The sequence below is a fragment of the Nicotiana tabacum genome, chromosome 16, assembly GCF_000715075.1.
Source record: "Nicotiana tabacum cultivar K326 chromosome 16, ASM71507v2, whole genome shotgun sequence".
In the NCBI taxonomy this organism is placed as follows: Eukaryota; Viridiplantae; Streptophyta; class Magnoliopsida; order Solanales; family Solanaceae; genus Nicotiana; species Nicotiana tabacum.
Window position 1 is genome coordinate 96,544,573 of NC_134095.1, and position 11,666 is coordinate 96,556,238.

Genomic DNA, 11,666 nt, shown 5'->3' on the forward strand with positions numbered 1-11,666 from the left:
TTTTTGCTTAGTTCGGTATTACAATCTCACCCGACTTCATACGAAATCATCTACATAATCATCAGCATTATTATCCGCGTACGCATCATTTTTGTATTCAATTCTCTTGTCAATAAGGGGTAAGGAATTAAAAAGGCCAACTGAATAAAAGTAACTTCTCACAGCAAATATAGGTAGCAGAATATAAGAGTTTAACAGATGCAATTTAAAAAAATTAGATCAGAATCATACGGGGATCAATCCCGTTTTTGCTTAGTTCGGTATTACAATCTCACCCGACTTCATACGAAATCATCTACATAATCATCAGCATTATTATCCGCGTACGCATCATTTTTGTATTCAATTCTCTTGTCAATAAGGGGTAAGGAATTAAAAAGGCCAACTGAATAAAAGTAACTTCTCACAGCAAATATAGGTAGCAGAATATAAGGTTGTTTGGTCTGATGTCTGGTACCAACCACTGAATATGAACAATGAAGAACTCACTTTCCACCCAAAAAAGAATGGTTTAAATGACGCAATAATTTAAGGAAACAAAATTATACTGAATCTTATACTAACTACTACATTCCGAAGTTCTTGCTTAACTCCCAAATTTATAATATTCAAAACCAAAACTAAGTCGACGATATTAAGGAGAGATAAGTTGATAAGTCGGCCCCAGAGTCCGAACTTGAAATTACTCATCATTAAAGGTTGTCTTCTTACCTGCAATTACCAGAATGTAAAAAAGAATTAGCCAAGAAAACAATGAGACTGGAGGATTAAAAGAGAAATTGACTTGAAAAACAAAACACATTTTGACCCAACAGAGATTTTTGGAGCCATTATTCTGTTCTTTTAGGGCCTAATAAGATTAAATGAAGAGAATTCCTATAGCCAACCAACAATTGTTTGAGATTTAGTGCAGTAGTGTACCAAAATGTTCTACTACAGGGTGAGGGGGAGAGGTCTGGCATTTTGTTAACACTTAATTGAGACAGTAAAATTTATATTAAGTATGACATTACCAGATGGAGTGAAGCTTGGCCTGTTGGGAGTTCCCCGTCCTCTGCCTCCACCACCAAAACGGCCACCACCACCGAAACGGCCGCCGCCACCACCACTACGGCCACCACTACCAAAGCGTCCACCACCGCGGCCACCAAAGCGGCCACCAAAGCGGCCACCACTATCTCTACCACCTCCCCTACCACCACTTCTACCACCAAAACCTCTGCCTCCACCAGAACTGTCACCCCTTGGCTTTGCCTCTTGCACTGTCAAGTTATAACCTCCAACTTCTGATCCATCTAGTTCCAGAGCTTTGTTCAAAGTATCACCATCACCATTTGCAAACTCAATATAAGCCATCCTGCAAGAGAAGGCCAAATTTACAAAGTCGTCAGTACAAAACAGAACAAATGCCTCTTAACCTACAAATTATTTCAGACAACGCAAAATTGAGAAAACAAGAACATAAAAATGAGAAATATTCACCCTTTAATATAGCCTTCTGGGTCTGTAGGAATTCTTGTTTTAAAGATCTTCCCACAAGATGCAAAATGCTCCTCAAGTGAACTCCTAATCTGAAATTGTATTTGAAATATTTAGACCATCTTAAGACATCAAAGTGAAGTGTCAAAAATAATGGAGAGAAAAAAATATATATAGGACAAAGACCTGGTCTTCGGCCTCATTTTTGTCAAAACCCCTAACAAAAATTGTTGTTCCTTCACTTCTACCTTGCCTCTGGAATGAGTTTTCTTCTCTCCTACAAACCATAAGATAACACGTACTTGAAATGATGTGTCTACTTTCATCATAAATGGAAACAATAAGGTGAGAGAGATTGCATACCCAGTTCGTGGTGTATATTCTCCCCTCTCTCGAGCCAGGTCTAATCTCACAGCACGGCCCAAGAGGTCTTGTCCATTTAGTTCAAGTGCCTAAAATGGATACAACAGATTATAGCATTCCATCCAGGGGACTAAAGAAAACTAACCAGGTCAATGTTTGTAATAGACAGTGTCTACTTTTGTATACAGTAAACATACTGTGTGCAGAGCTCAGAAGAAACTAGGAAATTGCCGCAATTAATGCCTCAGGCTGCATGACTACCTTAATTGACTACCTTATATATGAAAGACATTGCTCTACAATATGTTTGAAGTAGGATTTATATTGCATGCATCTATTGTAACTGTAGAAAAGATTCATGTTTAAGGATTGAAAAGAAGCAACCTTTAAATTTCTCTTTTTTTCTTTTTGACAAGATAAAAATAAAAAAAAATGCTACCTTATGTGCAGCTTCAGCAGTTACAAATTCAACATGACCATAGCCCTTAAAAGAACCATCTTCATGTGTAGAAAAGCGCACTTCCTGAACTTCCCCAGCATCTTTGAAGAAATTCTCCCTGCAAATGCCTTCTTATAACTCGAGATATTATCACACAAACAAAGCACCGGAAAAAGTTAAATAGTAACTTACACATCGGCCTGTTCAACAGAATAGGATAGATTTCCAACAAACAATGTTTTTGTCCCTGGAGTCTGAGCTTTAGGGGTAATAGGGGTCTTTTGCTGCATTTTGAACAGACAGCAGTTCAAGAATTGTACAAAACGCAAATATAATTTTCTAATGCTAACAATCAAGAAATATAATTTTTTAAAGCTTCACTTACAGCTTTAGAGGAATCAGCATCAACCATTTCTACATCAGCATCCTGCTTTAGCAAGAAAATCCTCTCATTATGGCATGAATTAACTTGATTAATTATAAATTAAAATCTTCAATAACATGATGATAACTGCCAAGTTAGGGTAAACAGCAGTACAACAAAGGGGGGAAATAATACAGCTAATCCAAGTGGAAGAACCATGTTGTGACTAATTTGAAAGCTGCAGGAAAAGATGTAATTCATCTACTTATGCCAAAAGGAATATGCTGATCAACTAAAGATAAGAACATATTTTACCTTCTTGGGAGTTTTGGATGGTTTCTCATCCTCTTCTTCTTCAGACTCGTCTTCCTCAGAAGATTCCTCAGAACTACTCTCCTTCTTGGAGACAGCTGGAGTGCTAGAGGGCTGTGAAACACAATTGTTAGACGATGAACTAAGATGAAATAAGTTGGAATATTACAAAAGAAACATATCAAGACCTTGATCCTTTTTTTTTGCGACTCTTCTTCATCACTTTCTTCAGATTCGTCATCAGAGCTGTCGCTGCTAGACTCAACCTTCTTTTTAGATACAGCAGCAGCCTTTCCCTAAAGAAAGAAAATAATATCAGACAACCTTGCAAAAGCAAGCAAAAACAGATAACATAATCAACAAGCAAGCAAGATGCTCACTTATGTAATGATGGATTTAATGAAATGGCTAGAGGACAAAAATAACAAAAACAAAAAACAAATATCAAGTGGTCAAACCTTGTCTGCATCAGAATCAGAATCATCTTCATCAGAGTCGGTTTCTTCGGAGCTGTCACCAGTCTTCTTCGCAGCTTGAGGAGCTTTTGCTGGTTGAGCAGCAGCTACCTTAGAGGCAGGTTCCTGTCAAAAAGAAAATCAATTATATCAACAAGGAGTAATACTATTAAAACAACAAAGCAATATTTGCATAAGCCACTTAACAATGCCCTTACATCATCATCTGAACTGGAGTCATCACTGGATTCTTCCTTCTTGGCGGCAGTAGCAAGACCCTTTTTAGGTGCAGCCTTCTTAGCAACAGCATCATCCTCAGAGCTGCTATCATCCTCAGAACTAGACTCATCACTTGACTCATCTTTCTTAGAAACTGCAGCAGAGCCATTAGCAGCAGGTTTCTTGGCTGCAGGTACATCTTCCTCAGAGCTGCTATCATCCTCTGAACTAGAATCATCACTTGACTCATCTTTCTTCTTAGCAGCTACACCATTCTTAGCTGAAGCTGCAACAACCTTCTTAGGAGGAGGAGCCTATACACAACAACACCAACAGAAGAACAGTTAAAACATTAGCCAAAATATTATTGAGAATTACTGCTAAGAGGGTAACTTACTTCATCCTCGGAAGAATCTGAATCATCTGAACTGCTGGCTAATTCCCCATTTTTGGCAGGAGCCACTTTCTTAGGAGGCGCCACTGCTTTAGTAGGCTGCATAACAAAATAAGAAAATAGAATCAATAATTATTGCATATGTAGATGGCATCAACAGATATATTATGTAAATCAAAATTCTGCTAGACGCTGCAAGCTAACAAAAGACCCAAGTCATGAACTACCACTACATAAAATCCACTTGCCATTTAGACAGACTTTACAATTACAGGTAAAAAATCAATCATGTGTGTGTATTACCTTCTCATCTTCTGACTCAGAACTATCGTCAGAGGAGCTGCTTTCTTGTTTCTTTTTCTTTTGAGTCTTTGGATCACTCTTTTTTTTCTCAAGAGTTTGTGCTACAGCCACATTTTTCTTCTGCTTCTTTGCACTCACTATCTTCTCAATTTCATCCTCAGCTTCCCTCTTCCCTGTAAACACATACACAAATTAGTCAAGCCACCAACCAAATATTTCCTCCTCTACCAAGAAACAGGAAAAAAAACATTCTTATGCTCACACAACACAGATAAGTGTTTGTTTATCAAACTGGCCCATTATATTTCAACATCAAACTTGAAATACAGAATTTTAGGTCAGAAAAACAGGTTTTTAGGTGTTATTCAAGTTTGCTCAGAAATGTTCGCTATCAAAACTTCAACTTGTTTCCATGTCCAAACACAACTGTTCCAAATAACCTTTTTGAATTTAACATCAAATATTACTTTTTCAAATATTAACCAAGTCATGTCCAAAAACAGCCTCACGAAAACCTTAAATCCACAGAGAACAAGAGCCAGCAAGCTCAAACCTCAAAACACACAAACAAAAAGAACCAAAAACATTCAGACCTTAAAACCCACAAACAAAAAAAAAAGCAAAAAGATCAAACCTTTCTTCAAGGGTTTGGTGGGAGCAACTACAGCAGCATCAACCTCCAAAAAAGAAACGCCAAAAAAATCAACAAAAATTATACAGATAAATACAAAAAGGCAAAAAAATTGCATGCAAGTGTCACCTTGGTGGCGGACTTCTTAGCAGATTTACCCATTTCGAGCCTTTGATTGTGCAAAAAAGGAACGGAAAGGGTTTATTAAGGGGAAAGCAGCAAAAGGAGACTGCAAAACCCTAAGGAGAAGTTTAGGGTTTAACGAAAGAGAGAATGGGAAGGAGATATTTTCTTTAGCCTTGGTTTTATAGTGCAAAAGTAAGCCCTACTTGTGTAACGGCGACAATTTCATAAGTTATAATTAGGGTTTTGCATACTGATATTTTTCTCAATAGAAGATTGTTATGTTGACACTTGACACGATATTTTGCTTGGTTTTATTTTTATCAATAATCTCCGCGTAGTCGTTTTGGGTGTGTATCCTATATTAATGTATATTATTAATTTGAAAATTATATAAATATTATAAATAATATATTTAAGTTATAAAATAATAATTAAATTAAAAATATAAATTCATAAAAGTGATTAATGTTGATCCCATTTAGCTAGCTCAATAAAGAGTAATCATGCGTCAAAAAAAAAATTCAAATACCTTATTGTGATTTCTGTAGTTTTTTGTGGGATTATGTTATAAAATTTGTTGTTAGTTGCATGACTTTATGATTAAAATAAACAAGTAACACAAAAATTAAAAAAAAATGAATAGTTGATCTTTTAGAGATTTAAAAATAAAATGATTGTATGTATTGCCCTTAGAAAGAAATTAATAAATGACAACATAAAGTCTAAAAATAACTAATATTGAATTAATATTTTATAACAAATAAATTTAATATATAAAAAATATAGAAAGTTGTTGTCCGTTGAAATTAATGAAACATATTAAATACAACTATTTTATAATAAATTTTCTTATCAACTATTTCATCTTTATTGCTTCACTTGATACATGCCTTTACTTTGCTCATGATCCTCGCTCTTGGAGAATTTAAAATATAACTTCTTCTCTCTCAAAGCCTGGAGCACGATCCTCAAGAGCCTCTCAGATCCTTCTAGCTGCGAGAGTACACCAATATATCATATATGAACATGATGAAGGAAGGAATCAAGATATGGCTGGAACACGTTGTTCATCAAGTGCATAAAGGCTGTTGTGGCATTGGTCAACCCAAAAGACATCACCAAAAACTCATAGTGACCATAGCGAGTCTTGAAAGCCGTCTTTGGAATGTTTGAAGCCCGAATCTTCAACTAATGGTACCCTGATCTCAAGTACACCGAGTTCTGTGCCCAAATACGCGAACAAGAAGTAATCATGTTCATATGGAGAAACATCATATGCCGCTTCGGCATCCCCAAAGAAATCAGCTGCGACAACGGTTCCCAGTTCACTAGAAAAAATACCGCCGAGTTCTTCGAAAAATGGCACATCAAAAGAATACTCTCTACGCCATATCACCCCACAGGCAACGGTCAAGCGGAATCCTCCAACAAAACAATATTGAATATCATGAAAAAGAAACTCCAAAATGCCAAGGGACTGTGGCCGGAAGTGCTACCAGAAATGTTATGGGCATATCGCACCTCGCCAAAGACTAGCACAGGTGAAACACCACACTCACTAGTCTATGGGACTGATGCAATGATACTAGTTGAGGTCGGGGAACCCAGTCTGAGATACTCAAATGAAAGCGGGCCAAGCAACGACCAGAACAGAAGGCAAGACCTCGATAAAGCCGAAGAGCGAAGAGACATGGCCTACATAAGAATGATAGCTCAAAAACAACAGGCAGAGCGGTTCTACAACAAAAAAGCCAAAATCAGGCCACTCAATGTGGGGGACTACGTACTCAAAGCCAAAACACAAGCAAGAAAAGACATGCGAGAAGGCAAACTGGGAACCAATTGGGATAGCTCATACAAAATCACGGCGGCAGCGAGCAAAGGGTCATTCCAGCTGGAAACAATGGAAGGAAAATTACTACCAAATAATTGGAATGTCGTCCACCTCAAATACTTCAATTTCTAAGGATAGACGTCTTCCGAGTCGTACTCTTTTTCCCTTACCCGAATTTTGACCCAACTGGGTTTTCTCGGGGAGGTTTTTAACGTGGTGATGAAGAGAGCGTCTCGAAGTTTAAGTATAAGTTCATCGTTCGACCTATCAACTGCTTTTCCAGGTCGACCAATGAAGGGACTAGATAGACTGGGACTTCAGAAAAACATGCAAACTTTTCCAATGTATGTATACTTCTCCAATGAATGTATAAACAAAGCGAAATATACAAACACATGAGTTTTTCATCTCCACCAAGTTCCTATATCACGCCAGGAGTCAAACATTCGATCTCGCTCGAATTGACTCATATTTGACCTCGCTCGAATCGACTCACATCCGACCTCTCTCGAATTTATTAACATTCGACCTCGCTCAAATTTATTTACATTTGACTTCGCTCGAATTTATTAACATTCAACCTCGCTCGAAGTTATTCACATTCGACCTCATTCGAATTACTTACATTCACATTCAACCTCACTCGAATCGACTCACATTTGACTCCATTCGAATTCATTAACATTCCACTTTGTTAGAATTTATTAACATTCGACCTTGTTCGAATCGACCAACATTTGACCTCGCTCAAATTAATTGACATTCAACCTCGGTCGCATCAACTAAGTCAGGAACTCTTACAAAGTAAAAAGCATACGAAGAAAGACGAAAAGAGCCAAAAACATACAGCAAAAAGACAATAGTCATTTCATTCCAAAATAGATAATATCTTACAAAGGGCCAAAAAGACCCCCCCTCCAAAAAAGAAAAAGAGAAAAGAGCAAAAAAAAAACTAAGAACAAGAAAATCACACTGCATCATCTCCGCTTGCGCCATCGCCACCTTCACCACCTGGCCCAGCAGCACCATCTCCACCCTCGCCATTTAAGTACTCGTCTTCATACCAAGTATCTGGCTCAATCTCGTCCAAATCTTCTTCGTTATCGTCCATCTCGGGCGTGCCGGGATCACAGCCTCAAACGGCACGAGCTGCACGTGCCTTAACACGAGCATCCTCAAACTCCACTTCAAAGGTTTTCTCGGCCACCATCAAACCCTTGTATATGTCAAGATGAGCCTCAGCATGGACCCACTTCTCGTACAAGTCTTGTGGGACATTGGGATAAGTGGAAGCATGATAGGTAAACGGTTGAGCCTGCTGTTGCGCGTTCTCGGCCTTAAGGACAACTATCTGCTCGTTCAAATCCTGAACATATCCTTCCAGTCTGCCTATCCACTCTTCGAGCCTCGCCTTTTTAAGAGCAAAGGTCTCTACCTCACTAGCCCGCTTTGATCTGAAGACGCGGAGGGTGCCCGCTAACGTTGTCGCCTCCGCCACAGCAGTCGACCTATCTCTCTCAACTCGATCCAACTCCGTAGCTTTGGCAGCCAGCTCATCCCTTAAGCCATTAACTACAGTTGCGCTCTGCTCAAGCTCGGCCTGTAAAGACATCAATTAAGCTTGGAGGTCGACGCACCCAGCCATGACCCCCTTGCTCACCTCGAACTCATCGTTCTTGGTCCTTAACGTCTCTTCAAGCTCACTGCACCTGCCAATAATCCTCATGAGCTCGTCATCTTTCTCCTTCAACTCGTCATCCTTCGCCTTCAACTACTCATTTTTCTGCCTTAGATCGTCATGGAGGGTTGGGAACAACGCGTCCTCACCAAGCATACGGACTAGGGCTTTGTGCTTGGTACGATACTCTCTGTATTTTGACTCTATCTTCTTGTAGAGTCTCGTCCTCTTCTCCTCCTGACGGGCGCTCTCAATTTCCAAGACGAGGGTCTGATAAATAGATAAAGAAGGCTCAACGAAGACAAATAACGTAAAAGGAAGAAGAAATAGAAACGCTAAAAGGGGACTTACTTGCAGGTCCATTTCAGAAATGCCTAACGACTAGTCTGCATCCTTCAACGTCTGCAAGGTCCTGTTCTCGGGCTCCACGCATAGATAGGCCAAAGCTGGAACCACGCTCTCCGAGTTGACCAACAAGTAAAAATCTACGGGGATGACAATATTTCGAGTGGACCCCTCGGTCCTCACCTCCACTCGAGTAAATCTCTCCTCGAAAGTCCTTACCTCCTCGGGGTCAGTATCAGAACCAGACCCGTCATCCTCCACGACGATCGTTTTTCCTCTACCACCAGCAGACGATGAGCCAACCTCGACTGCCCCCGGTATTTCCATTTCCGTAGTTGCCTCCGCCGTCTTTAATGACCTAGCTTCCACGACAATCTCCAGTGGGGGAGCAATCCCCATGGCTGAAGTACACATCGCCTACATATCCACGATCATGGCCCGTTCGTGTGTGACCATGGCCTCCACTCGTTGCCTCTTTAATGGCATCGTTTCCTCCTCTCCATGGGAAGATTCATCCACTAAGTGAACCAACGGGCAAGCTGGGATCTCCACTGATGGAGTGACCGTCTAACAATTAGGCTCGCTTAAAACTAGAGTCTGGGAAGAAATATTTCGCATAGACTTGGCCAACACAAACTGCATCCCAGCCGAAGCAATCGCCTGACAAAATGCGGGGATAGGTGCCTTCATCTTCTTAGAAGTTTTTCGACCTAGCATCAAAGGAAAACCGTAAAACGACAAAAAGACATGCACCACAGCAAAAGCGAAATAGATATAAGGGCTAAACCCGACTTACCGGTCGAGGGCTTGAGCCCGAATCTCTTGTTAAAGGACGCCCAGTCACGAATGCCTACGGTGTAGGCTAAATGCGGGCCACCCAATCACTAATATCGGCGACCAAAGATGGGGGATGTCTCTCAGCTGCAAAGGGGAAATGCCGTAACAAGTTATAAATCACGAAGAGAAGAGAAGAACGTACTCCAAATAATGATACTTACGAGCAAATTCCATTGTTCAGGAAAGTCGCTAGGGTTTGCCACCACGTGCTGGTTTTAACGAAGAAATAATGGGTCCAAAATCGGAGGTTCATCCTATCATCCATCCTCGCCACCAACTCTTTAGTTCCGCGGTGGCGAAGGTGAATCATCGTGCCTTTATGAAAGCTCAGCCCGAAAAGATGCAGAAGATGGCGGATAGAGACTTCATAGCCGACAAGCTCCACAAACTTTGCCAACATAAGGAAAATCTTGTAAAGGTAGGGAGAGAGTTATGTCGGGCAGATACAGTAGTAGTGGCAGAACTCCTCCACCAAATGAGGAAGAGGAAGAGAATAGCCTATATGGAATGGGTAAGCATAAAACACACAATATTCGGGCATGTGAACTTGAATCATATCGTCTCCGGCCGGAACCAGGTCAACTTAGGCTGGAATGTCGTATTTGGCCCTTAGGGCGGCAAGGTGTTTCGCCTCCATCTCCGACTTTGTAGACTCTGGTTCAAGGGTGGGTTCCTTGGAGAAGTCAGACCTAGAAGTAGTGTTACGAGGAATGATCTCCTACGCAGTGGAAAAGCTTTTATCCTCTACCACCAATGATTCTCCACCACCAGAAGACATGGCCACTGATAAAGGAGTAGGGTCAGAAATTATCTTGGTGTTGGGGGTCACGGTAGCCATTTTCCGATGATATGTATACGAGGGGACAGAAAAAGAATAAGGGTGGCAATGGCAGCGGTTACAGGAAGCCAAAACACAAGAAGGAGAAAAGGAAGCAAGTGCAGGGCTGAAGAAACTAGAAGAGTGCAAAAGTTTCTTTGAGAAGTTTTCCCCTCTTTATTTATAGACCTCATGGGCATTCAAATCGATGCAAGCAACCTCCAGTGGCCCTAGAATCGAAACGATAGGGACTCAAGGAACGAGGCAATGCATTGGGGAGATGCATAAAAATGATGCATGTGTTGTAACGACATCCTACACCAACCCCATGATGCACGAATCTCAAAGCGACACGTCATTACTTTGGTAACGGACACCTCCACTCGATCACCACGCCAAAAATTTCTTCACAAATCGTCGACTGAAAAGGTTCGCTCATCGGGACCGACCAAAGGCGACCCTAACAAGCGGAGGGACTAACTGTATGGGTCAAAATCTTGCTAAGGAAGTTGGGCGTGGGAAGATCATAAGGTGAAAAGACTGTGTTCCAATTTGGGCGGATAGGCCGAGGTCTACCAAAGCCAATAACAAGAAGTCGTTGAGTGAGTCGTAGAGGTCAAGGTCGAGTAACGAAGAGTAGGAATAACGGCTAGTGTAGTCTTGGAACTAGTGATAAGAATATTTTCCTAGATATTCCCCTTTTGCACTTTTTAGGGTTTCTAGAGAATATCCCATGTAAATAGAAAGATAGAGAGAGAAAAAAGGGGCACGTGAGATTGAATCTGAGAAAACTATTGTAAGAAGTTGACTCTTGAGATAAAATACAAAGTTCATCTTTCCGTAGTGATTGATTTTATCGATTATTCTTCCTTTTTCCCTCACATGATCCAAGAAAGCATTGCTCGTATTCTTATTTACTACCATATTTCGTTGTTATAAGGAAGAATCTTCCACATCATTTGATATTTGGGTGAATTGTTCTTCTTATTTACATTTATTGCCATTTCTTATATTTAGTGCTCATTACTCATTCTTCATGTATTCTCTAAAGTGCACATTTAATGACTGAA

General features: G+C 40.3%; 1 protein-coding gene across 3 annotated transcripts; it reads right to left on the reverse strand.

The window, feature by feature from the left end:
- Positions 1 to 386: 386 nt before the first annotated feature.
- On the reverse strand, positions 387 to 5,334 carry LOC107776783 (uncharacterized). Of its 3 annotated transcripts, none has more exons than XM_016596706.2 (16): positions 5,089 to 5,334; positions 4,963 to 5,005; positions 4,329 to 4,501; positions 4,029 to 4,124; positions 3,631 to 3,945; positions 3,416 to 3,538; positions 3,146 to 3,253; positions 2,961 to 3,071; positions 2,667 to 2,708; positions 2,474 to 2,565; positions 2,282 to 2,399; positions 1,843 to 1,931; positions 1,666 to 1,756; positions 1,483 to 1,571; positions 1,014 to 1,357; positions 387 to 711 (listed from the first exon to the last, which is right to left on the reverse strand). In XM_016596706.2, exons 1-16 carry the CDS (start codon positions 5,119 to 5,121, stop codon positions 683 to 685), a joined length of 1,896 nt encoding a protein of 631 aa, XP_016452192.2. In that variant the 5' UTR covers positions 5,122 to 5,334; the 3' UTR covers positions 387 to 682. The 3 variants fall into 3 exon arrangements, with proteins under 3 accessions (XP_016452192.2, XP_075089185.1, XP_016452191.2); XM_075233084.1 differs by having other exon boundaries at positions 387 to 759; positions 985 to 1,357; XM_016596705.2 differs by having other exon boundaries at positions 2,667 to 2,711.
- Positions 5,335 to 11,666: the final 6,332 nt, after the last annotated feature.